Source organism: Raphanus sativus, chromosome 2 (genome assembly GCF_000801105.2).
Source record: "Raphanus sativus cultivar WK10039 chromosome 2, ASM80110v3, whole genome shotgun sequence".
Lineage (NCBI taxonomy): Eukaryota > Viridiplantae > Streptophyta > Magnoliopsida > Brassicales > Brassicaceae > Raphanus > Raphanus sativus.
Window position 1 is genome coordinate 3,221,215 of NC_079512.1, and position 24,687 is coordinate 3,245,901.

The window sequence follows — 24,687 nt, forward strand, 5'->3', positions numbered from 1 at the left end:
TGTTGGCTTTGAACAAATGGCTCTTTTTCTTTAACATCCAAAAAGCCACTAAACACACTCAGATTTTAGTTTGTGTTACCATTCATCATATTTCACACACAACACATACTTAAAAAATAGTTTACAAAAAAAAAACACATACTTAAAAATATATATAAAATAAGATGAAACGCACCTGAGACTAATTAGGTGAGTTTGTTAAGTTATTTTTTCATATCAAACTTTTTCATTTCATTTTTTAATTTTATTAAATATAAATAGTTAGGTTTAAATAGATTAAATCTAATTTTCATTTATTATTAAAGTGTTATTTTAATATAAATATATAGTATATGTAATACAAAATAGAAACATTTATCATTCTACTATTGGTTTTGGCATTATATTTCTTTTTTTACCATTTACATTTTATTATGTGCCGCTTTTTTATTTAACTGCTAATATTCCATAGTTTCAAAAACCGTACTCAAACTGTACCATATTATCTCATTCGCTTTATCTATACTGCTTATTATGTTGTTACCATTCAAAGCATAATACTAGAAATATATAGGCTCCCTGCTGTGTTCTTCTTTTGTCACATTCGCTGGGATTTGGAACTGTCACCATGAAGTTAAGCTTCTACAACACAACTCAGATCTTTATGTGCAATCCATGTAGGAGAAGATCTTTATGTTTCTCGTTCGTGCTGGATGCCTTGATCACTAAGTCCGACTGGAGCCGCAAGAACCTCAGACGCCGTCAAGTCTGTCACGCTTCCCTCGAGACAGCCGCTTGTTTCCTGCTAGCGGTTCAGTTCTGAGGTATGATGAGTTCTTTGCAGGTGTTTACTTATGTGTAGTATTTCGATATTCGTTGCAGGTGTTTACCTATGTGTAGTATTTCGATCTTATGTGTTTTCTATCTTTGCTATTATTTTTGTAATGTCTTCCTTGTTTGTATGTGTTTTCTTTCTCGTCGGACTGTGTTCAGTATTACAATATGCTTTTGTGATTTACAGATTTAATATAACCTTTTATTATTCCGAAGATTGAAAATGTTTGCAATTTAAAAGTGTCACCTGATTCCTATTTAGTATACTATATACATATAAAGTGGTTGAATTTTATAATCTCTGAAGCACCACTGGTCCAGCATTAGTATACTATATACATATAAAGTGGTTGAATTTCATAATCTCTGAAGCACCACTGGTCCAGCATATAACAGTTTCACAACTCTCAAGTTATTCAGAATCAAGTTAAAAGTTTTTTGTCTCTCTTTTCTGCTAAGAAAATCAAGTTAAAAGTTGTTCTTATTGTTCCCAGACTATTTATTACCGGATTGGCAACTTTGATGATGACTTGTAAGGCAAGGAAAGACGAGAGTTCTCATGATCAATGATCAAGTCCTATTCTAGAGTTCTCATAAGCTAAGTTGTAAATCCTCTGCTTTTATACCGCAAAGATAAAGCTTCTTATACAAGTTATTTTGTCAGAAAAAAAAAGGCTCTTCAAGCCAACATGAAACAGTTTTGCAATCTAAAATTAACAAAAAAAAAAAAGAAGCCTCCTTAAAATTCAACTGTACTGTCTGACCATAAGAACGTCGGAGCATAATCTTTGAGGAACTTGTTGCAGTTCTTTACCTTCTTGCCATGCCTGTCCTACGCATACACCAGGACCTATATGTCGTATGTATATGACAACACTGTCGTCGAACGGATAGGGATGCTTGGCTGCAACATTAAATGAACGAAAAATTAAACATATAAACCTATGAGTTGAGATACAATGTGTGTGCAAGAAAAAATGGAAAAAGGCTAATCTAAGCAATGAATCTTACCTGGTCGAGGAAACCCTTGTGGGTAATCTTCAATGGCAAGAAGCCCATCACCAAATGTGCAGGCTATGTCGCAGGGTTCTTCTGTGGCCATTACTTCCACAGCTTCTGTGACCTCAAAGTAAAGCGGGCTGAAAGCATTGGCAAGGGTTGAGACTATCGGTCCACCTGCATAATGACATTTCTAGAGATATTAGTTAAAACATATATAGCAACAGACAGTCATTAAACATATATATATAGTAATAATGACTTGCAAAAAGGCTTTTAAACAGTTACAAAGATGCAAACAAATCTCTAAATCTCTTAAAATGCAAGCCCTGCCTAAGGAAAAAGGAACAGAAAAATCTAAACAAAATCAGTTCCAAAGATTAGCTAATCCATGATCTGCCCATCGTTAAGTATATTTTCACATAAAGTTAACTATACCTGTGTTGGCAATAAACTCCTAGCAAGTGAAAATGGAAAAGTGATTCACATGTATATTTTGAGAAAATCATTAAATGGAGAAGGACTCACCACAAACACGCCCATAGATTTGGCCGTTGTTGGAGGAAAACACAGCCTACCAAGTAACATAATAAACTATGTCAAGAAAGATAGATGCTGCTGAATGAAATAGGCATGGAAGTGGTGATATCAGTCCTCACTTACCATCTTGAAGGACTTTATCCAGGATATGATTAGTGGACCTAAACAATAAGAGAAGAATATCTTAGAAGCTGTCAAGAACATACAAAACCATTTTTTTTTTAATTTGTGGAGAGAATATATCAGACCTAAGAATGGATTATTTACCATTACTTGTTCGGCAGTTAAAGTATTCAAGTGACACTTCCGCATCTCCTCCAGTAGTGAACAACTTTGATGCAGCCATTTTAGCTAATTTCGAATCTTCATAACGAGAGCCTGCTATTTCCCACGCTCTTGATATAAGCCTGCATAGATACATAGCTCTCATGAAAACTCCATAAAGTGTTTCATCCATTCCATGCAATATTTTCAAAGAGACGTATGACAAACCACAAGACTCAAAAGCTATATATATACATATAGATAAAATTCCAGAAAGAAGAACCTTGGCTCTAGAAATTGCAGCAAGCGGTGGCGCCTCTCTTCAGGGATATCTTCAATCTTTTTCCTGCACAGTCTGAACTCTATCAAACAGTTATCTTATTGTTATACAAGATGCCAAATGAAAACTAGCAGTTAAATGCATGACTAGAGGTAGTATAACTTAAACTGATGGAGTCATTTTATCCTCTTGCTTTGAGATATACAAGTATACAACACACCTATCAATAGTTATCCAGATATTAACTATAACAATCCATCGTAGACAAGTGTAAAAGAACAGCAAACTGAAGCTGCAGCATATACCTACTCAAATTCCATTTCTATTTAATATAGATAACACTGGTGTAGTATAGTGACTACTTTATATATGCAAAGCCTTTCAGATTTAGAGTAAATCAATCACAAGCAGACTAACCAGAGATAAGCAGCTGGGTTATATGAAGTAGGGTCCAATGGAATCAACTCCTTGGGAGGATCAAGAAACGTTACAACATCTGATTCGTCAACGTAAACCTTTTTGCCAGTGGGAAGAGTTTCATAAGGTTTCTCATGCCAGGGAGACTCATATCCTCTCCCTCCCTGAACCTCCATAACCACACCACGAGACAACCCTGCAGAAAAATCAAAAATCCGTTTTTTTATCAGACAAATCTCTCCATCTAGAAATTAAACAAGATGAAACCCACAAGGAAACTGTAAATATTTGCAAGAAAGAACTGAACTTTATCTTCTACAATCACTACTACTAAACTGACACAAAAGTTTTTTTAAGAAAAACTTTATAAATGAAAACTGAAGAGCTTAGCTCACTCTTCGAGAGAGCAAACCCGAGCTGCTGCGGCTTTTCATTCCGGTGAATTAAGGCGCGAATCGCCGGAGGAGTTACCGGAGTCCGTACCAGCCAACTCTCCCGAACCGCCCCTATCTTCATCTCCGACAAGACTCAAACAAAAAGAACTCTCGACAGTTTCATCAAATAACGGGTCGATTTCGAAAATACGGTTTCAAGTAACGGGCCTTAGCTAGGCCCATATTAGAATTATGGGCCGAGTTGTGTTGCTTTTAGTGAGCAGTAACGTACAATAACATCCCTAGGCCTAGCCCGTTAACTGCAATTTCTCGCTAACGACAACTAAAAGGTTGTTATCCACTGCGGTTGTGTTCATGATATCTTCTCTCTCTCTAACGGTTGATCTCTTCTTGATCTAATTCATCGATGCTGTTCTTTTATATCGTAGATACACAGATGAGTTCGAGAGCTGAGAAACACTCAATAAAAATTACTTCTATACCGAATTAAACCGGAATTTGATTAGCAGTCATCGAACCAGAAGACCAAACGGCCACGTTTTAAGAGCATGAAATATATGGAAAGCTGTTATCCAGTGCGGCTAGGTCCATGATTATTCCTCTTGATAACCGTTGATCTCTACTCGATATAACTATCCTCGATGTCTATAAGTTCTTTTATGTCGTAGATACACCGATGAGTTCATGAGCCCAGAAACACTCAACAATAACCACTCATAGCTACGAGTCTTCTTCTATAACTTTGTAACTGACAAAAATCCTCTCTTTCCCGGGAAAATTTAATTTTCTTTCTGCTCCTCCGAGAAGATCTGAAGAGCGAGAATGGACTGTTATCTTCTCTACACGGTGCTTCTACTCCTTCTTCTTGGATCAGTTTCTCTCTCTAACGCAAGGCCACGCGCTAATCGACGTAAGTTTTCCCCAGAACTTTCCCGGAAAAAATCTTTGCTCGTGCTTGAACATCGAACCTAATTAGATTCTTGTAGCTAGCGATGATCGATTCCTTTGCATCTCACGTGTTTTGCAGATCCCAGTTTCATGCGATCCGTGACGAACGCAACCGATTTCGCGTCGGAGGACTACTACGACTACATAATCGTCGGCGGAGGAACGGCGGGATGTCCACTCGCCGCCACTCTCTCCCAATCCTTCCGCGTCCTCCTCCTCGAGCGCGGCGGCGTCCCCTACACAAACCCCAACCTGATGACTCACGACGGTTTCTTGACGACTCTCACAGACGTCACCGCCGTCGACTCCCCCGCTCAGTCATTCGTCTCCGAGGAAGGAGTCCCCAACGCTCGAGGCCGCGTCCTCGGAGGAAGCAGCGCGATCAACGCGGGATTCTACAGCAGAGCCGATGAGCACTTCTTCGAGAACTCAGGTCTCGATTGGGATCTGAGGAGCGTGAATCAGTCTTACGAGTGGGTGGAGAGAGCGATCGTGTTCAGACCTCAGCTGATGACGTGGCAGTCCGCGTTTCGAGACGCGATGCTCGAGGTCGGTGTGGGTCCCTTTAACGGCTTCACGCTTGAGCATAAGGTTGGGACTAAGATCGGTGGGTCCACCTTTGACCGTTCAGGGAGGAGACACAGCTCTGCGGATCTTCTCAGATTCGCTAGAAGCTCCAATATTAGAGTAGCTGTTTACGCTACTGTTGAGAGAGTCTTGCTGAGTGATAATTCAAATGTCTCTGCTATTGGAGTTGTGTACCGTGATCAGCTTGGACGTTACCATCACGCAATGATACGGGAGAGAGGAGAGGTGATACTCTCAGCTGGCTCGCTCGGGACTCCGCAGCTGATGCTTCTTAGCGGGATTGGTCCGAGGAGTTACCTTTCGACTTGGGGGATCCCTGTGGCGGTTGACCAGCCTCACGTGGGAGGGTTTGTGTATGATAACCCGAGGAACGGTATCTCTATTGTTCCACCCGTTCCGATGGAGAACTCGTTGATACAAGTGGTGGGTGTTACGGAGGACGGTGCTTTTCTTGAAGCTGCTTCTAACGTGATCCCGTTTGCGTCTCCTCTGCATTCAGTTTTCATCAGGGCTCCGGCTTCTCCTCTGTATGTTCCTGTGACGACTATAATGGAGAAGATTCTAGGTCCGGTGTCTGTTGGTTCGCTGAGGTTGGCTTCGACGGATGTGAGGGTGAACCCGGTTGTTAGGTTTAACTACTTCAGTGATCCACAGGATCTGGAGAGGTGTGTGAACGGGACTAGGAAGATTGGTGAAATACTTAGGAGCCGAGCTATGCGGGACTTTATGGTCAGGGAGTGGTTTGGGAGCCATAGGTTCAGATTCGTTGGAGTTCCGTTACCGTTGGACCAGAGTAATGATCTGGTGATGGCTGACTTCTGCAGACGAACTGTGAGCACTATCTGGCACTACCATGGTGGCTGCGTTGTGGGGAGAGTAGTGAACTCTGATCTCAAAGTCATTGGTGTTGATTCATTGAGGATCGTGGATGGATCAACCTTTAATATCTCTCCAGGGACTAACCCACAAGCTACCTTGATGATGCTTGGAAGGTAAAAAGTTTGTACTTTTTGATACCATTACCGATGCTTTTTGATTAGAGTAAAAACAATTCTCTATATGACTAAAATTGCAGGTACATGGGTCTGCAGATGCTGAAAGAGAGAATGAGATACTGATTTTCAGATGAGCTTGATGGCATTTCTTTTCTGGATTACTTAACTGTTTCTTTTGTTGTATAGCTCTCTATTAGGTGCTTTTACCGTTAGTCTATTCATTTGTTCATTGTTTCTATTGGACTACTCTCGTTGATTGATGTAATAATAGAGTATAGAGAGTTCTTTAATATTCAGCAGGACTGAGATGTAATGATCAAGAGCTGATCTTGCTCAGAGTAGCTATGTTTCTCTTACATGAACATACAGAGCAAAATTAAATCATGAGGCAATATTCTTCTCGTCTTCTTTTGGCACACTATGATGGAATATGTTCCATGAAAATGTTTTCTTCTTGAAGTTTTCTGGAATCTACCAGTCCCTTCGGCAAAGTATGATAGGACAATCAGACATACCTATCATCCTCACTCAGTGCTGCCTTGGAATCCAATACCTTCCTGCGAAGTCTTTGTCTCTTCATCCTGTTGCCCTCTTTTTATATGCGTTGTTGCAAAAGCTAAATACTCAGTTCCTGTTATGTATCAATCGACAACCTGTTTGAATTCCAAAAAGCTTCTGCTGTAGCAAAAAAGGAGAAGTTTGGTTCTTCATAAATGGTATCAAACAAATAGCAACTTCATCTTTGTTGTTAAATTTTGGTTTCTTTAGCATCTTCCCTTATTTATCTTGTTTACAAAGTAAGTTTGACAATCGAACAGCAGGACAGATACATGGATCAACAGCAACAAGGTGATAAGAATCTGACAGTGTTCGTTGGACCCTGGGGAGGAAATGGAGGAACCGTTTGGGATGACGGGATCTATTATGGTGTCCGTGAGATCAAACTTGTTTATGATCACTGCATTGACTCCATCACTCTGGTCTACGATAAGAATGGTAAAGCTGTGAGATCAGAGAAGCATGGAGGTCAGGGAGGCAACAAAACAACAGAGGTAATATTCCTCTCTCAGTTTCTGTACATTCATTCCTCTCTTAGATTGTGGCTTCTTTTACACGAACCGAGTTTACACAGATAAAGCTGCAATACCCAGAAGAGTATCTGATTGGCGTGAGTGGTTACTACAGTCCAGTAGTACACAGTGGCACTCCTGTGATCAGATCAATGACCTTCAAGAGCAATAAACAAGTGTATGGACCTTATGGAGTTGATCAAGGAACACCTTTCACTTTCTCAGTTAACGGAGGACGCATTGTTGGCATGAACGGTAGAAGCGGCTGGTACCTTGACTCCATCGGCTTCCATCTCTCACGCCCTAAATCAACCAAGATGATCAACAAGCTTCGAAAGAAGATTCACTGGCTCACAAGAATGGTTGCATGACAAGGCTTTCTGCATAGAAAACAATATATTTCTGCATAAACTCTGCAGATAAGGATGTTACTTTTTTGTTGCACAAACTCATATCATTGAAGTGGTAAAACAAACACAAATATTTTAATATAAAGTTAGTAGACAAAGCAAGTCTCAAAAGTGAGCAATATACACAAATGCGTCAGTGTTCGCAGATAATAGTAGCAACATTTCGATAAGGATCTCGTCGTAAGTGGCAGATAGTTCATCCTCTGGCCTTGAGTTCTGCAAGCCTCCTTGACAGATCATCCTCATCGACTTTCTCCTCTGTAGCAGTAGGGATGGTATGGCCAGCAGCCTGAGGAAGTCCAACAGAGACTTCAAGACCGTAGTCATCTGCCACCTGCTGCATCAGGTTGTTGACGTCGCCTTCTGGAGTGGACAATGATGTCGAACCAGCCATGGCGTTCTCCATGAACTCAGCTTGCACCTCCATGTTCACAAACTGCTTCTCAAATGAATCCATCGTCTCTGACATCTTCTGTAGGTTGCCTGGTAAGAGAAACAATGAACAGATAAGCACCCCAAAGCTGTATACAATGAATCTACTTGCTATTTATACTCTACTCATCATGCTAGTTTCCTATTTTGAGAAGAAGTATGCAACCGAGACTAAAGGATGCACCTTTCTTGTGTGTTTTGCATAAAAACAAAACCTTTCTCTCTACCCAATACGAATCATGCAGCTCCACATTAGCCTTTCTTTTTTTTGAGCAAAGCTCCACATTAGCCTAAAATGTCATAACTAAAAACTTAACGAACACGCACAAGTGAACTCTAATCAATGATTAGCAGACGTCAACAGGCAGAGAAACAATACTCGAAACCGATCATTAAAGTTATAAGAACCCAAAGTTGTACACAACTCAATGAATCTACTTGCTATTCAATCTAGCTTCCTCTTATGAGAAGAAGTGTGCAATTAAAACTAAAGGCTGCACCTTTCTTATGTATGTTTCCATAAAAACAAAACCTTTCTCTCTACCTTAACTTCAAATTAGCTTAACTAAACCCTAATTAATGATTAGCATCACATCAACATACAAAATCACCTAATGACGATACCTGTGGCAAGGGAAGACTCAAGGGACTTGACGATGTTAGTCATCGACTTGGTGATGGTCGCCATCTTGGCCTGAGTGTCCAAGCGAGCCACAACAGCGTCAAGGCGAGAAGCGAGGCGGAGGTAGTTCATCTGCTCGCTTCGCTTGCGGATCGCGTTCTCGGCGTAGATCCGAGCGCCGTCCATGTTCCCTTTCTCGATCGCCTTCTTCACCTTGAGCTTCTCCGCCTTCTCCTCCTTCTCGCACTTCCTCGACTGCCTCTGGAGAGACTTGGACGTGAACTTCAGGTCGAATATCTGATTCATCAGCTTGTCTGTGTTACCCATGTTGAAAATCGATTCAGATTCACAAAACAGAGGATTAGGGTTTTTTATTTGAATTTGGGGAAAGGATCTCGACGCGTTTGTTTTACGATTGTTTCATTCGTAGAAGAAGATGAAAAAGGAGGAATCTAATATTTTAAGTGGGCCCCTGAAGAAAAGTCAAATAATAATGTTGGAGTCAACTTTGGTTTTCCTAATTCAGATAGGACTTGGCTGGTTCAATCAACCGCGGTTTAGTGATTGTTGGTTTAACATTTGATCCTCATGTCATGATGTAGGATTGCAAATACGCCTTCTCAGCTTAAAAAAAACTGAAATGTGAAATTGTGTTTTTGCTTTACCAGATTCCCTCAAGCTGGCTTTGCAGTTTGGAACAGGTTTAGACATTTTCGGATCTTTGGATTGGGTTCAAATATGTTTGGTTATAGAAATTCGGAATACATCTAAAATTGACTAGTGTTACGATTTGTAATATCGATTTTAGGTTGGTTCGAGTTTTAATTAAGATAAACCGTATAATCTTCCAAAATTATGATATAGTTTGGTTAAAACATTTAGTATCCGAAGTATTTTGAATTTATCTTAATACCCGAATACATATATTTAAAGACTTGAAAATATGCCAGAATATCCGAGAAAAACTAAAACTATGTCTATAAAAATCTGAAATGTATCTGAAACTTGAAATAAATATCAGAACCTCACAACTAAAAAATATACAAATGCTATAAATATTTAAATACCCCAAAATAACTAATACATACATTTTTTGGTTTATTGGGTATTTATCGGTAGAAACAAAACTCGAACCGAATTCGCAAAATTAATATCCGAACCGAGAAGAATCCGATTTTTTGGGTTGATACGGTTCATGCTTTTAGAATCAGACAACACGAATATTTCAAAAGAAACTTAATATTTGCTCGTAATTTAATATTTTTAAAATTTAAAATATAATTTATCATATTTTGAAACTAGAATTAGACAACAAGACTATGGTATTTTGCTTGTAGTTTAATATTAAATTATGTATTTGTATTTATAATTTTATATTTTAGTGTAAGATTTTATTAATTAATATTGTTGTTATATTTTTGTATGTGTTTGTTATTTATAAAAATTGTATGAATTTATTATAAAGACCATAGTGCAAAATACAAATTATTTTGAAGTTTGGTTTGACATTTTGCTTTTGAAAAAGAATACATAGAAACTTCGAATATGCAGAGTTTTTTAAACTTCGAATATGTAGATAGAAAAACTTTTTTTGAGATGCTCTTATACAAGTTAAAAAAAAAAAAAGCTCTTCAAGCCAACATGAAACAGTCTGCAATCTAAACTAACAAAAGACTTGTTAATTTAAATTGTATTGTTTGACCATAAGAATGTCTGAGCACAATCTTTGAGGAACTTGTTGCAGTTCTTTACCTTCTTGCCATGCCTGTCCTACGCACACACCAGGACCTATATGTCGTATGTATATGATAACACTGTCGTTGAACGGATACGGATGCTTGGCTGCAACATTAAGTGAAAGAATAAACCTATGAAGCCATAGACTTTCTTGTCTATGCTATTCTCAAACATAAAGTCATACCTGGTCTAGGGAACCCTTGTGGGTAATCTCCAATAGCAAGAAGCCCATCACCAAATCTGCATGCTATGTCGCAGGGTTCTTCTGTGGCCATCACTTCCATAGCTTCTGTGACCTCAAAGTATAGTGGACTCAAAGCATTGGCAAGGGTTGAGACTATCGGTCCACCTGCACAATACCATTTCTAGAGATATTAGTTAAACATATATATAGTAACAGACAATCGGTCTGGCGGGCACATAGGCTCCCAGCCTAGGAGGCAAATCAGGTTTAAAAATCGGTCTAGATGTTTGCCTAATCAATAATCCAATAATTCCCTGCAAAACGCCTAGTTACCAGTTAGAAAAGTAAACATTAATTGGATAAGGGCTCACCACAAACACGCCCATAGATTTGGCCGTTGTTGGAGGCATACACAGCCTACCAAGGAACATATAAACTATGTCAGAAAGATAGCAAAGGATATAAGATGCTGAATGGAACAGACATGGAGGTGATATCAGCCCTGACTGACTTACCATCTTGAAGGATCTTATCCAGGATATGATTAGTGGACCTAAACAATAACAGAAGAATATCTTCCATGCAACCACATGACTCAAAAGCTATAATAAACCTTGGCTCTAAAAATTGCAGCAAGCGGTGGCGCCTCTCTTCAGGGATATCTTCAATCTTTTTCCTGTAAGTATCAACTCAATCAAATAGTTATCTTATTGTTATACACGATGCCATATCAAAACCAACAGTTAAATGCATGATTAGAGGTAATATAACTTTAACTGATCAAGACATTTAATCCTATTGCTTTGAGATATACAACATCAATTATCATTAGTAATACCAGATATTAACTAAAACAATCTATCCCAGCCAAAGTGTTGAAAAACAGCAAACTGAAGCTGCAGCATATATACCTAATCAAATTCAATTCTATTTAATATAGATAACACTGGTGCAGTATAGTGACTACTTTATATATGCAAAGCCTTCGGCTTAGAGTAAATCAATCACAAGCAGACTAACCAGAGATAAGCAGCTGGGTTATATGAAGTAGGGTCCAATGGAATCAACTCCTTGGGAGGATCAAGAAACGTTACAACATCAGATTCATCAACGTAAACCTTTTTCCCAGTGGGAAGAGTTTCATAAGGTTTCTCATCGCAGGGAGACTCATATCCTCTCCCTCCTTGAACCGCCATAACCACACCACGAGACATCCCTAGAAAAACCCAACTCCTTATTTGAAACCCAACAAGACCCCAGCAACATGAAACCCACAAGGAAACTGTAAATCTTTGCAAGAAATAAATGAACTTTATCTTCTAACTATTATTTACTACTAAACTGACATCAAAAGATAAGCTTTTTACAAAAGTTAAAAACTTTGTAAATGAAAAGCGAAGAGTTTAGCTCACTGTTCGAGAGAGGAAACCCGAGCTGCTGCGGCTTTTCGTTCCGGCGGACGAAGCCGTGAACCGCCGGAGGAGTTACCGGGGTTCGCACTAGCCAACTTTCCCGAACCGCCCCTATCTTCATCTCCGACGAGACTCAAAAAAAAATCCAAAACGATTTTATTAAATTCAATTAACGGGCCTAAGTTAGGCCCATATTAACATTATGGGCCGAGTTATCCCTAGGCCTAGCCGTTAATTGCAGTTTCAAGATAAAGGCCATGAAAATATATTATCCACTGCGTAGGGCTCATGATAAACTCTCTTAATAACCGTTGATCTACCTGATCGACAGTTTCATTTGTATCGTAGTACACCGAAGAGTTCGTGAGCTGAGAAACACTCAATCAAAAGCACTCACTGTAACTGACAAAAATCCTCTCCTTTCCCGGGAAAATTTAATTTTCTTTCTGCTCCTCCGAGAAGATCTGAAGAGCGAGAATGGACTGTTATCTTCTCTACACGGTGCTTCTACTCCTTCTTCTTGGATCAGTTTCTCTCTCTAACGCAAGGCCACGCGCTAATCGACGTAAGTTTTCCCCAGAACTTTCCCGGAAAAAAATCTTTGCTCATGCTTGAACATCGAACCTAATTAGATTCTTGTAGCTAGCGATGATCGATTCCTTTGCATCTCACGTGTTTTGCAGATCCCAGTTTCATGCGATCCGTGACGAACGCAACCGATTTCGCGTCGGAGGACTACTACGACTACATAATCGTCGGCGGAGGAACGGCGGGATGTCCACTCGCCGCCACTCTCTCCCAATCCTTCCGCGTCCTCCTCCTCGAGCGCGGCGGCGTCCCCTACACAAACCCAACCTGATGACTCACGACGGTTTCTTGACGACTCTCACAGACGTCACCGCCGTCGACTCCCCCGCTCAGTCCTTCGTCTCCGAGGAAGGAGTCCCCAACGCTCGAGGACGCGTCCTCGGAGGAAGCAGCGCCATCAACGCGGGATTCTACAGCAGAGCCGATCAACACTTCTTCGAGAACTCAGGTCTCGATTGGGATCTGAGGAGCGTGAATCAGTCTTACGAGTGGGTGGAGAGAGCGATCGTGTTCAGACCTCAGCTGATGACGTGGCAGTCCGCGTTTCGAGACGCGATGCTCGAGGTCGGTGTGGGTCCCTTTAACGGCTTCACGCTGGAGCATAAGGTTGGGACTAAGATCGGTGGGTCCACCTTTGACCGTTCAGGGAGGAGACACAGCTCTGCGGATCTTCTCAGATTCGCTAGAAGCTCCAACATTAGAGTAGCTGTTTACGCTACTGTTGAGAGAGTCTTGCTGAGTGATAATTCAAATGTCTCTGCTATTGGAGTTGTGTACCGTGATCAGCTTGGACGTTACCATCACGCGATGATACGGGAGAGAGGAGAGGTGATACTCTCAGCTGGCTCGCTCGGTAGTCCGCAGCTGATGCTTCTTAGCGGGATTGGTCCGAGGAGTTACCTATCGACTTGGGGGATCCCTGTGGCGGTTGACCAGCCTCACGTGGGAGGGTTTGTGTATGATAACCCGAGGAACGGTATCTCTATTGTTCCACCCGTTCCGATGGAGAACTCGTTGATACAAGTGGTGGGTGTTACTGAGGACGGTGCTTTTCTTGAAGCTGCTTCTAACGTGATCCCGTTTGCGTCTCCTCTGCATTCAGTTTTCATCAGGGCTCCGGCTTCTCCTCTGTATGTTCCTGTGACGACTATAATGGAGAAGATTCTAGGTCCGGTGTCTGTTGGTTCGCTGAGGTTGGCTTCGACGGATGTGAGGGTGAACCCGGTTGTTAGGTTTAACTACTTCAGTGATCCACAGGATCTGGAGAGGTGTGTGAATGGGACTAGGAAGATTGGGGAAATACTTAGGAGCCGAGCTATGCGGGACTTTATGGTCAGGGAGTGGTTTGGGAGCCATAGGTTCAGGTTCGTTGGAGTTCCGTTGCCATTGGACCAGACTAATGATCTGGTGATGGCAGACTTCTGTAGACGAACTGTGAGCACTATCTGGCACTACCATGGTGGCTGCGTTGTGGGGAGAGTAGTGAACTCTGATCTCAAAGTCATTGGTGTTGATTCATTGAGGATCGTGGATGGATCAACCTTTAATATCTCTCCAGGGACTAATCCACAAGCTACCTTGATGATGCTTGGAAGGTAAAAAGTTTGTACTTTTTGATACCATTACCAATGCTTTTTGATTAGAGTAAAAACAATTCTCTATATGACTAAAATTGCAGGTACATGGGTCTGCAGATGCTGAAAGAGAGAATGAGATACTGATTTTCAGATGAGCTTGATGGCATTTCTTTTCTGGATTACTTAACTGTTTCTTTTGTTGTATAGCTCTCTATTAGGTGCTTTTACCGTTAGTCTATTCATTTGTTCATTGTTTCTATTGGACTACTCTCGTTGATTGATGTAATAATAGAGTATAGAGAGTTCTTTAATATTCAGCAGGACTGAGATGTAATGATCAAGAGCTGATCTTGCTCAGAGTAGCTATGTTTCTCTTACATGAACATACAGAGCAAAATTAAATCATGAGGCAATATTCTTCTCGTCTTCTTTTGGCACACTATGATGGAATATGTTCCATGAAAATGTTTCTTCTTGAAGTTTTCTGGAATCTACCAGTCCCTTCGGCAAAGTATGATAGGACAATCAGACATACCTATCATCCTCACTCAGTGCTGCCTTGGAATCCAATACCTTCCTGCGAAGTCTTTGTCTCTTCATCCTGTTGCCCTCTTTTTATATGCGTTGTTGCAAAAGCTAAATACTCAGTTCCTGTTATGTATCAATCGACAACCTGTTTGAATTCCAAAAAGCTTCTGCTGTAGCAAAAAAGGAGAAGTTTGGTTCTTCATAAATGGTATCAAACAAATAGCAACTTCATCTTTGTTGTTAAATTTTGGTTTCTTTAGCATCTTCCCTTATTTATCTTGTTTACAAAGTAAGTTTGACAATCGAACAGCAGGACAGATACATGGATCAACAGCAACAAGGTGATAAGAATCTGACAGTGTTCATTGGACCCTGGGGAGGAAATGGAGGAACCGTTTGGGATGACGGGATCTATTATGGTGTCCGTGAGATCAAACTTGTTTATGATCACTGCATTGACTCCATCACTCTGGTCTACGATAAGAATGGTAAAGCTGTGAGATCAGAGAAGCATGGAGGTCAGGGAGGCAACAAAACAACAGAGGTAATATTCCTCTCTCAGTTTCTGTACATTCATTCCTCTCTTAGATTGTGGCTTCTTTTACACGAACCGAGTTTACACAGATAAAGCTGCAATACCCAGAAGAGTATCTGATTGGCGTGAGTGGTTACTACAGTCCAGTAGTACACAGTGGCACTCCTGTGATCAGATCAATGACCTTCAAGAGCAATAAACAAGTGTATGGACCTTATGGAGTTGATCAAGGAACACCTTTCACTTTCTCAGTTAACGGAGGACGCATTGTTGGCATGAACGGTAGAAGCGGCTGGTACCTTGACTCCATCGGCTTCCATCTCTCACGCCCTAAATCAACCAAGATGATCAACAAGCTTCGAAAGAAGATTCACTGGCTCATAAGAATGGTTGCATGACAAGGCCCTTCTGCATAGAAAACAATATATATCTGCATAAACTCTGCAGATAAGGATGTTACTTTTTTGTTGCACAAACTCATATCATTGAAGTGGTAAAACAAACACAAATATTTTAATATAAAGTTAGTAGACAAAGCAAGTCTCAAAAGTGAGCAATATACACAAATGCGTCAGTGTTCGCAGATAATAGTAGCAACATTTCGATAAGGATCTCGTCGTAAGTGGCAGATAGTTCATCCTCTGGCCTTGAGTTCTGCAAGCCTCCTTGACAGATCATCCTCATCGACTTTCTCCTCTGTAGCAGTAGGGATGGTATGGCCAGCAGCCTGAGGAAGTCCAACAGAGACTTCAAGACCGTAGTCATCTGCCACCTGCTGCATCAGGTTGTTGACGTCGCCTTCCGGAGTTGACAATGATGTCGAACCAGCCATTGCGTTCTCCATGAACTCAGCTTGCACCTCCATGTTCACAAACTGCTTCTCAAATGAATCCATCGTCTCTGACATCTTCTGTAGGTTGCCTGGTAAGAGAAACAATGAACAGATAAGAATCCCAAAGCTGTATACAATGAATCTACTAGCTATTCATTCTTTACTGATCATGCTAGTTTCCTCTTATGAGAAGAAGTATGCAACCGAGACTAAAGGATGAACCTTTCTTATGCGTTCCATAAAAATAAAAACTTTCTCTCTACCCAATGAGAATCATCTACCTTCACATTAGCCTAATATGTCATAACTAAAACTTGATGAATACTCATAAACTAAACCCTAATCAATGATTAGCAGCACATCAACATGCAGAGAACAAATACTCAAAACCAATCAATAAATGATAAGAACTTATATACAACTCAATGAATCTACTTTGCTATTCACTCTCTTCCGTTCATGATAGCTTACTCTTATGAGAAGAAGTATGTAATTGAGACTAAAGGATGGACCTTTCTTGTGTGTGTCCATAAAAACAAAACCTCTCTCTATAAAACCAATAAGAATCATGCAACTCCACACTACCCTAAAATCTCATAACTAAAACTTGACGGAAACGCATAAACTTAAACCCTAATCAACGATTAGCAACACCATCAACAGGCAGAGCCAATACTCAAAACCGATCATTAACTGATAAGAACACAAAGTTGTATACAACACAAAGCTTGAAGAAGTATGCAATTGAGACTAAAGGAAGCACCTTTCTTATGTGTTTGCATAAAAACAAAACATTTCTCTCTACCCAATAAGCATAAACTCCACATTAGCTTAATTAAACCCTAATCAATGATTAGCAGCACATCAACATACAAAATCACCATTTGAACGATGTATATATACCTGTGGCAAGGGAAGACTCAAGGGACTTGACGATGTTAGTCATCGATTTGGTGATGGTAGCCATCTTCGCCTGAGTGTCCAAGCGAGCCACAACAGCGTCGAGGCGAGAAGCGAGGCGGAGGTAGTTCATCTGCTCGCTACGCTTGCGGATCGCGTTCTCGGCGTAGATCCGAGCTCCGTCCATGTTCCCCTTCTCGATCGCCTTCTTAACCTTGAGCTTCTCTGCCTTCTCCTCCTTCTCGCACTTTCTCGACTGCCTCTGGAGAGACTTGGACGTGAACTTCAGGTCGAATATCTGATTCATCAGCTTGTCTGTGTTGCCCATGTTGAAAATCGATTCAGATCTATCGGTGGAGATTCCAATTAGATAATTAGGGTTTTTATTTGAATTTGGGGGAAAGGTCTCGACGCGTTTGTTTTACGATTTGTTCTTTAAGAAGAGATGATGACGAAGAAGAAAGAAGGAATCTAATATTTTAAGTGGGTCCCCTAGAAAAGTCAATTATAATGTTGGAGTCAACTTTGGTTTTCCTAATCCATATCAGACTTGGCTGGTTCAATCAACCGTGGTTTAGTGATTGTTGGTAGTATCCGGTTTAATATTTTATCCACAGGATGTAGCTTGCTAGGCAATTGCATATGCCTCAGCTAAAAAAACAAAGAAAAAAAAACTGAAATGTAAAAGTTGTGTTATGCTTTTGGAGATTCCTAACTCGTAGTTTGGAAGAGGTTCATTGATTGGTTTTTATTGGATCTAGATCTTTCGGTTAGATTCATTGATTGGTTTTTATTGGATCTAGATCTTTCGGTTAGAGGTGATTTGAATCTATTTAAAACGTACTAATGTTTTAATTTGGTTCTAAGTTGGTTTGAGTTTTGGTTAACATAACCATGTAATACTCCCAAAATATTTTGATATGGTTTAGTTCAGAATTTTAGTATCTAAATTACTTGATACTAAAAGACCCGAAAAATATATATAAATATCTGGAAAACTAAAAATAATATCTAAAAATCTGAAAATTTAATCGAAACTCAAAAGATGATATCAAAACCTCACAACTTAAAAAATATCCAAAATGCTATAAATATATTTGAAATATACAAAATAACTAATGCCGATAAAAAAAATTGGGTTATCATGTATCCTATCGGACGTCGGTAGAAACCGAACCAAACCGATCGACTCGCATGTCTAAATAAATATTATCGAATAGGGAAAAATGTACATATCCGAACCGAGAAGAACCAGATTTTTTGGGTTGATACCCATTCAGATTTTTAGGTTCGTGTTAGTAGCTGCAGAACTAGTTTGGAATGATCATGATGTTTGCTTGTGCATGCCTTCCCTAACAGTTAACATTTTGTCATTTTCATCTTTAGCTTTTGGGATTTTTTTTTTTTTACAAACATGAATATATGTCTTGCACAGGGTAATATAATTTAAATAAGAACAAATTCTTTAAAGCTACCCGTTCTTTTTTTTGATTAAAAAAAAAAGCTACCCGTTCACACTTGCAATATTTGGAGCTTTCGTTATGGCAAGTGACTTGGATAGCACGAAAAACATGTTTTATATGATAAGGCATCATGCACCGTTGTTTTTATCTCGCTTCACTCAGTGATTTCTTTCTTGTGTTCGATTTCTAGTAATAACGTGCATAATGCACAAACTCAACGCTCTTGGTATGCGTTGCATATTTCTTTCTTGTGTTCCTTCCATCAAGAAGGAAAATGGAAGATGGAACTAGACCTAGCTGCAATTCTCATCATGGAACATATACTCTTGCTTCTGAAATTCGAACTCTCACGTCTTGTCCCTGAACCTGAAGAGCCTGCTTGGGTTAGAGCCGATCGTGTGAAGAATGTGACACTAGTACAAGACATGTACTGAAAACAGCAACAACAAGACTCGGAGCAATGTTGACGTGAAAATAAATAGATTCAAAGAATACCGAAAGGCTTTTTGATATAAGTTATAATCATGGGTCTTCTAATATTTTCAATGTTTATGGTTCACATCATCAGCAACAACTTGGAACATCTCTTATACTGTGTGTATAACAATTTGTGTACTCCACGAATGGTTGCAGGCTCTCGTATTATTAATTAGGAAACTTTTCTCATTTATGATCAAAAGTCTTGTAAAGATGGAATTATTAGAACAATAATTTTCTCTTTTGGGTCAAAGATATGTGTTTTTCTTTTCATTTAAAGATGATTTGTCAATTTCTCCTTTTTGGATTAGTGGAAAATTCTTTTCCGAATGGTAATCAGACTATCAAATTACCAAATGTGTTTTGTCCCTGATTGCAGTTTCAACGTTTTTATTTATGACGCTATATATTAAACATTTATATGCTTCCTCTATAATATAAAAACTAGATTAAGATATGTGCTTTGGCGGAATGAATGTTGTATATACGTACAGTTTTATGTATTACTATTTATTTGTGTTTTTTATTTATATTAAATTAGTGAGAGGTCACTGACTATTACTTATATATAACTAAATTGATGCGGATATATAAATCAAAATAATCATTGTTTTTTACAATTATTTTATGGTAAATAAATCTAAATAATAATTTACGGAAATAATGAATAATATTTTTATATTAACAATTAATTATATGATTAGTTTAATAAAAAAATATACTATATATGATGACACATGTCATGATTCAGCGTTGTAGTGTTTCTCTTTTAATATATAAGAGATTGTCAAAGATAGAAGAATCAAGCTGCTAATATGCTGTCAAAGAAGTCTTATGATGAAGATCAATATGTATAATTGTCAGCTTGTATGGCTTGTTGATTAGGAGTGGACATTCATGTACCTATTTAGATTCGGTTCATATCTACTCGGTTTTGAGTTTTTGGGATTAAAGATTTCAGTTTCGTTCGAGTATTTATCAATTTATGCTTGGTTCAGATCTTTGCGGGTTCGGATAACTCATTTAAATTATTTTTTAATTTATATATTTTTAATTTTCTCAAAATCTGAAAATAATAATATATAACATATAGTTTGAATAATATATGCCAAAATGTCCAAACTTAACATAAAAGTTGACTTAACTTGAATATTTTGATGGAGAATCAATAGATATTTTAAGTATTTTAGTGTTTGTTATTTTAGATATATAATTTTGACTTTTGGTATGTATTTTTAAGTATTTTGGATAATTTCAAAATATCTTATATATTTTAGATATTTTGGATATTAAATCTAAAATAACTAATATATTTAAGAGTATAAATTTGATTCAGATATATTCTGATACTCTTGGTTTTTTGGTTCGAAGTTCAGTTCAGGTTTTCTAGATGACAAAATTTTGAAATTATCCAGATATTTAACCAGTTTTAATTTTGGTTCGGTACCACCTTTTCGGATCATTTTCTATTCGGCTCTTCGAATTCTCAGTTTATGTACATCTCTATTATTGGCTATTTGTAGTATCCGTTAGTTCTCTAGAATGTTAAGTTAGAAAAAATAATCATATATACAGGACAAGTCTCAGAATATCACATGTAGGTTATTTGATTTGTATAATTGCCATCAAAATTAGAAAGGCGACAAAAATCAAATGTACTTTTTATAACACTCAACTTTATTAGCTTTAATGTATTAAAGGTTTTAATATGTATAGGAAACGTCATTATTTACTAAATTTTTGGTAAATCATTATAAACATATAAACTTGCTAGTTCAAAACTCAAAAGTTTCTTACAACTATAAAAACCAGCTATTATGAAGAAGAAGCTAATGTTTACAGGATTTATTAGAAATCCGTTGTCGCGAAGAGAGATTATCTGTTTAGTTTAGTTATTTTTTTTGGTAAAATTAGTTTAGTTATTTTCTTTCAGTTTAATTAGTTTTTATATGTTTTATCGCCTGATCTCGGTTTTGGAAAGAACGTACTCAATGTTACAGAGTGAAGTTGATAAACTGTATGCAAGACTATCATATAAACTGCATGAGCAAAGCCTAGTTTTGATATGTCGGATTTATACAATAAACAAAAAAAATGTAAAAACTATTTAAAGCAAAAAAAAAACATAAGGACTGCTTCTTATGTTTTTTTTTTTTTTTTTTTTTTTTTTTTTTTTAGCAAAAAAAAAAAAACATAAGAAGCAGTCCTTACAATAACATGGAGTCATGGACAATTGATTGAATTCTCGTCGTGTTATGCATTAAAGACAACGTCGTGGCCTCTCTATGCAGTCACGACCAATTAATAAAGCATATGACAACTCTTTATTTATCAAAAATATTCCATTAATTTTATACAGTATCAAATGTCGTTTAATTTTTTTTACTACATAATGTCATTTTTACTGCATTTTCTGGATATAGAAGTTTTATTTCTGTTTTTTAACCTTTTTATTAGTGATATGATCATACTGAAGTGCACTTATTATAGAACAATACTTAGATTCACTTCTAGGGTGAACTTTTTAAATTCACCTCACCTCTATTAACCAATTAAATCGCCACGTAGGATTAATGACAAAAAATATTAAATACATTTTTTAAAAGCCAAAAAATCTTTTAAATGTCATATTTAACAAAATTAATACCGCAAACTAAATTCTAAATCCAAACCGTAACTATAAACCCAAACTCTATACCCTAAACCCAAATCCTAAGCCCTAAACCCAAACCCTATACCCTAAATTCTAGACTCTATACCCTAAAATAAAATTCTATATCTTAAACCCAGACACTAAACCCAAACCCTATACCCTAAAATCAAACTCTATACCCTAAATCCAAACTATAAACCCTAAACCCAAACCCTTGGGTTTAGAATTTACAGTTTAGATTTAGAATTTAGCGTTTGGTTTTAGGGTATAGAGTTTGGGTTTAGGGCTTAGGGTTTGGGTTTAGGGCTTGGGTTTGGGTTTAGGGTTTAGGGTTTAGGGTATAGGGTTTGGGTTTAGGGTTACGGTTTGAATTTAGGGTTTAGTTTGCGGTACTAATTTTGTTAAAATTGACATTTAAAAGATTTTTTGGGTTTTTTAAAATAAATTTAATATTTTTTGTCATTAAGCTTATGTGGCGATTTGATTGGCTAATAGATGTGAGGTGAATTTAAAAAGTCTCTAAGTATTGTTCCTTATTATACTACAAAGAAAAAAAATAACTTGTTACCTATTTTCATATATGTGTGTCAGTGTGTGTGAAAACTTTAAACAGTAATGAAGCGAAGGGAGTATGAAACAAGATAGCAACGGCTCTTGTTGTATATGTCGCCGATCTAGACAATCAAAGTTCTCCACAGCCCACACACATCGAATGCCGTGTACGTAAAATGTAACATATTACTAGATTTTTGACCCGCACGTCCGTGCGGGTGTATTTTTTATAAAATATAATGCTATTTATTTTTCATGTTAATATTAGAGTTAGAACAAAACCCTGAATCCAAAAAATTGAACCGATCCAAAAAAGTACTGAATCCGAGCCGAAATTGATTAAATATCTAAATTATTCAAAATTTTCGTATTTAGAGAATTAAAACCGAATCCAATCCGAACCAAAGTATTTCAAATACCCGAATATATTCGAAATAGATTTATATATTTATATATATATATATATATATATTATATTTTTAAGATCTAATGTATATAAAATATCTAGTATATATATGACACTTTTAAGTTGGTTTAAATAATTGAAAATAGTCAAATGTAAATATCTAAAATAGTTAAAGTATATTTAAAAAACCAAAAATACTCAAAATAATTACTGATTTTCTATCCAAATATTTAAATCAAACTAATTTATATGTTAAGTTTGGGTATTTTAACATATGTTATTCAAATTTATATGTAATCTATTATTTTGTTTATAGATTTTGAAAAATTTAAAGTATATAATGAATTTTTAAAAATTGTTTAAATGGGTTATCTGAACCCGAACGAACTCGCAAATAACCGAATCGAATCCGAATCAAAATTTAGAAATATCCTAATGGTACTGAAATCTTTGATTCCGAAACCCGTAATCCAAATAGACCCAAACCGAACCTGAATGGGCACCAGAACGCACACTCATAATTCACAATCTATTTTTCAATGGACCAAACATATAATTAATAGTATTTTATATGTACTAATATATAAATAATCACATATATAATATTTTAAAAAATTTAATGTGAAATATAAAAAAATATAATTAAGCTGGTATATGAAATTGGACTTTGTATTGTATTTTTGTTAAATATATTGAAAACATTTTTATAATAATGGTTATTGAAAAATATTTTAGTAAAAATAAAATTTTGAATATATGTATATTTGAATCTATTTTTTTGATATATAAATCAACTTCAAATTATTATTTTTATATATACATATGGAGAAATTGAGATTTGAGAATATACCTATTGCTATAGTTAGATGTTGCTTGATCGTAAGGTCGATATAATTGAAAAGATTCATATTATTAATCCTAATTTAGAAGGTTATATTTCAACAAATACGTGACATAAGTCAAAGATTTGGTTACATGAGCAATTTGTTTAAAGCCGTTGGTTTATTTGAAGTGTGGTATAGATGTAATGTTTGGTTAATCATTTAAATTAAATTTACTTGGTTTGATTTAAGTGAAACATGGTTTAGATCAATGGCATGTGATGGTAATTATTGTGGAAAATTTAGGGTCAAGTACAAAATGTACTTTAGTTTTAATAGATTAGATTCGTTATTATTACTATTATAGACCAAGATTATTGCACGATACTTGGAAACTTTAGCAGCTTTGTTAAGTGGGATTCGGGTTTTAATGGGACACGCATGACATGTCACACAGACAGAAAAAGAACGAATCTTATTCACACTTTAACGGTTCACACTTTAACGGTTTGATTACTTGACAACAAATAAATTTTATTTTTGAAAGCTTGGACAAAGAATTAATAATTGTTAATTAATATTATAGTCTTTTTAAAATATATTAGATTTCGTCGAAGTTTAAAATTCTCAAATCTGCCGGCACCACTTTATTCATACGAACCACCGCACATGATGCTAATTGCATTAAAATGAGAACATCTATCGAACTTTAAATTTTCATATTAGTTTTTTTTTAAGATTCTCAGCGTAGGGGACTTCACGAGCTTGTACTGATGCTGATTCCTGAATGACGTTAGTGCTGTTAGGTTAGGGAATAAGTGTGTATTTGAAGATACTGTTCACATGTGAACTCATGCAAATGAAACTCATCAACGTGGAAATCATCGCAAGGCATACTTCCCGAATATCAACAGAGTATAGAATATACTTATTTTATGCATCCATATTATCTTATTGAGTATTCATACTAAAACACCTTTAGCTTTTACCAAATTAAGTGAATAAGCATATGTATCTCTCTTTTTTTTTTTTTTCAAAATGCGTTTAGTGACACATGCGGTTTTGAGAAGAAAAAAGGACACTACTCTGTTCATATGTATTAGATTTGAAAAGTTAATTAAGGAAATTGTACGCAATTTAGTCATGTTGTCATAAAATACCACAGATTTGATAAAATTGTATGAATATGCGAAATACAAACGATTGTATCGCCAAACGTAAAATTATCTGAACTCTTTTAACTACGGTT

The 24,687-nt window shown here is 37.1% G+C and overlaps 8 protein-coding genes across 9 annotated transcripts; 4 read left to right on the forward strand and 4 right to left on the reverse strand.

Moving 5' to 3' along the window:
- Positions 1–1,412: 1,412 nt before the first annotated feature.
- LOC108841962 (uncharacterized) lies at positions 1,413–3,866 on the reverse strand. Its single transcript, XM_018614751.2, has 8 exons — positions 3,709–3,866; positions 3,314–3,509; positions 2,900–2,962; positions 2,620–2,759; positions 2,476–2,513; positions 2,341–2,386; positions 1,825–1,989; positions 1,413–1,717 (listed from the first exon to the last, which is right to left on the reverse strand). Exons 1-8 carry the CDS (start codon positions 3,827–3,829, stop codon positions 1,560–1,562), a joined length of 927 nt encoding a protein of 308 aa, XP_018470253.2. The 5' UTR covers positions 3,830–3,866; the 3' UTR covers positions 1,413–1,559.
- Positions 3,867–4,473: 607 nt separating this feature from the next.
- Positions 4,474–7,197, forward strand: LOC108841961 ((R)-mandelonitrile lyase-like). Its single transcript, XM_018614750.2, has 4 exons — positions 4,474–4,618; positions 4,736–6,236; positions 6,320–6,955; positions 7,058–7,197. The coding sequence occupies exons 1-3, from the start codon at positions 4,531–4,533 to the stop codon at positions 6,360–6,362; spliced, it is 1,632 nt and encodes a 543-aa protein (XP_018470252.2). The 5' UTR covers positions 4,474–4,530; the 3' UTR covers positions 6,363–6,955; positions 7,058–7,197.
- LOC108841968 (jacalin-related lectin 19) lies at positions 7,004–7,680 on the forward strand. Its single transcript, XM_018614758.2, has 2 exons — positions 7,004–7,291; positions 7,372–7,680. Exons 1-2 carry the CDS (start codon positions 7,070–7,072, stop codon positions 7,678–7,680), a joined length of 531 nt encoding a protein of 176 aa, XP_018470260.2. The 5' UTR covers positions 7,004–7,069.
- Positions 7,681–7,766: 86 nt separating this feature from the next.
- Positions 7,767–9,197, reverse strand: LOC108841965 (ESCRT-related protein CHMP1B). The gene is made up of 2 exons (XM_018614753.2): positions 8,776–9,197; positions 7,767–8,202 (listed from the first exon to the last, which is right to left on the reverse strand). The coding sequence occupies exons 1-2, from the start codon at positions 9,098–9,100 to the stop codon at positions 7,916–7,918; spliced, it is 612 nt and encodes a 203-aa protein (XP_018470255.1). The 5' UTR covers positions 9,101–9,197; the 3' UTR covers positions 7,767–7,915.
- Positions 9,198–10,324: 1,127 nt separating this feature from the next.
- Positions 10,325–12,473, reverse strand: LOC108841969 (uncharacterized). The gene is made up of 7 exons (XM_057001294.1): positions 12,107–12,473; positions 11,715–11,910; positions 11,285–11,370; positions 11,210–11,247; positions 11,066–11,111; positions 10,695–10,859; positions 10,325–10,615 (listed from the first exon to the last, which is right to left on the reverse strand). Exons 1-7 carry the CDS (start codon positions 12,225–12,227, stop codon positions 10,452–10,454), a joined length of 816 nt encoding a protein of 271 aa, XP_056857274.1. The 5' UTR covers positions 12,228–12,473; the 3' UTR covers positions 10,325–10,451.
- On the forward strand, positions 12,474–14,582 carry LOC108841964 ((R)-mandelonitrile lyase-like). Its single transcript, XM_018614752.2, is given in 4 exon segments — positions 12,474–12,671; positions 12,790–12,948; positions 12,951–14,289; positions 14,373–14,582. Coding segments are annotated over 4 exon segments (1,629 nt in total). The 5' UTR covers positions 12,474–12,583; the 3' UTR covers positions 14,416–14,582.
- A 232-nt stretch (positions 14,583–14,814) lies between these two features.
- Positions 14,815–15,740, forward strand: LOC108841967 (jacalin-related lectin 19). 2 transcript variants are annotated; one of them, XM_018614757.2, is made up of 3 exons: positions 14,815–15,007; positions 15,113–15,343; positions 15,424–15,740. In XM_018614757.2, the coding sequence occupies exons 1-3, from the start codon at positions 15,005–15,007 to the stop codon at positions 15,730–15,732; spliced, it is 543 nt and encodes a 180-aa protein (XP_018470259.1). In that variant the 5' UTR covers positions 14,815–15,004; the 3' UTR covers positions 15,733–15,740. The 2 variants fall into 2 exon arrangements, with proteins under 2 accessions (XP_018470259.1, XP_018470258.1); XM_018614756.2 differs by having other exon boundaries at positions 14,816–15,007; positions 15,110–15,343.
- Positions 15,741–15,781: 41 nt separating this feature from the next.
- Positions 15,782–17,510, reverse strand: LOC108841966 (ESCRT-related protein CHMP1B). Its single transcript, XM_018614754.2, has 2 exons — positions 17,070–17,510; positions 15,782–16,255 (listed from the first exon to the last, which is right to left on the reverse strand). The coding sequence occupies exons 1-2, from the start codon at positions 17,392–17,394 to the stop codon at positions 15,969–15,971; spliced, it is 612 nt and encodes a 203-aa protein (XP_018470256.1). The 5' UTR covers positions 17,395–17,510; the 3' UTR covers positions 15,782–15,968.
- Positions 17,511–24,687: the final 7,177 nt, after the last annotated feature.

Excerpts from the sequence above, each read along its gene's own strand:
- LOC108841965 (XM_018614753.2), bottom strand. The coding sequence starts at position 9,100 with ATGGGTAACACAGACAAGCTGATGAATCAGATATTCGACCTGAAGTTC. Across the intron at positions 8,203-8,775 it reads TGAGTCTTCCCTTGCCACAG|GCAACCTACAGAAGATGTCA; the intron begins GTATCGTCATTA and ends TTCTCTTACCAG.
- LOC108841967 (XM_018614756.2), top strand. Across the intron at positions 15,344-15,423 it reads GAGGCAACAAAACAACAGAG|ATAAAGCTGCAATACCCAGA; the intron begins GTAATATTCCTC and ends GAGTTTACACAG.
- LOC108841969 (XM_057001294.1), bottom strand. The coding sequence starts at position 12,227 with ATGAAGATAGGGGCGGTTCGGGAAAGTTGGCTAGTGCGAACCCCGGTA. Across the intron at positions 11,248-11,284 it reads TATTATAGCTTTTGAGTCAT|GTCCACTAATCATATCCTGG; the intron begins GTGGTTGCATGG and ends GTTATTGTTTAG. Across the intron at positions 10,616-10,694 it reads ACAAGGGTTCCCTAGACCAG|CCAAGCATCCGTATCCGTTC; the intron begins GTATGACTTTAT and ends TTAATGTTGCAG.
- LOC108841966 (XM_018614754.2), bottom strand. The coding sequence starts at position 17,394 with ATGGGCAACACAGACAAGCTGATGAATCAGATATTCGACCTGAAGTTC. Across the intron at positions 16,256-17,069 it reads TGAGTCTTCCCTTGCCACAG|GCAACCTACAGAAGATGTCA; the intron begins GTATATATACAT and ends TTCTCTTACCAG.
- LOC108841961 (XM_018614750.2), top strand. The coding sequence starts at position 4,531 with ATGGACTGTTATCTTCTCTACACGGTGCTTCTACTCCTTCTTCTTGGA. Across the intron at positions 4,619-4,735 it reads AAGGCCACGCGCTAATCGAC|ATCCCAGTTTCATGCGATCC; the intron begins GTAAGTTTTCCC and ends CGTGTTTTGCAG. Across the intron at positions 6,237-6,319 it reads ACCTTGATGATGCTTGGAAG|GTACATGGGTCTGCAGATGC; the intron begins GTAAAAAGTTTG and ends CTAAAATTGCAG.
- LOC108841962 (XM_018614751.2), bottom strand. The coding sequence starts at position 3,829 with ATGAAGATAGGGGCGGTTCGGGAGAGTTGGCTGGTACGGACTCCGGTA. Across the intron at positions 2,963-3,313 it reads AACCCAGCTGCTTATCTCTG|GAAAAAGATTGAAGATATCC; the intron begins GTTAGTCTGCTT and ends CAGACTGTGCAG. Across the intron at positions 2,387-2,475 it reads GGATAAAGTCCTTCAAGATG|GCTGTGTTTTCCTCCAACAA; the intron begins GTAAGTGAGGAC and ends GTTACTTGGTAG.
- LOC108841968 (XM_018614758.2), top strand. The coding sequence starts at position 7,070 with ATGGATCAACAGCAACAAGGTGATAAGAATCTGACAGTGTTCGTTGGA. Across the intron at positions 7,292-7,371 it reads GAGGCAACAAAACAACAGAG|ATAAAGCTGCAATACCCAGA; the intron begins GTAATATTCCTC and ends GAGTTTACACAG.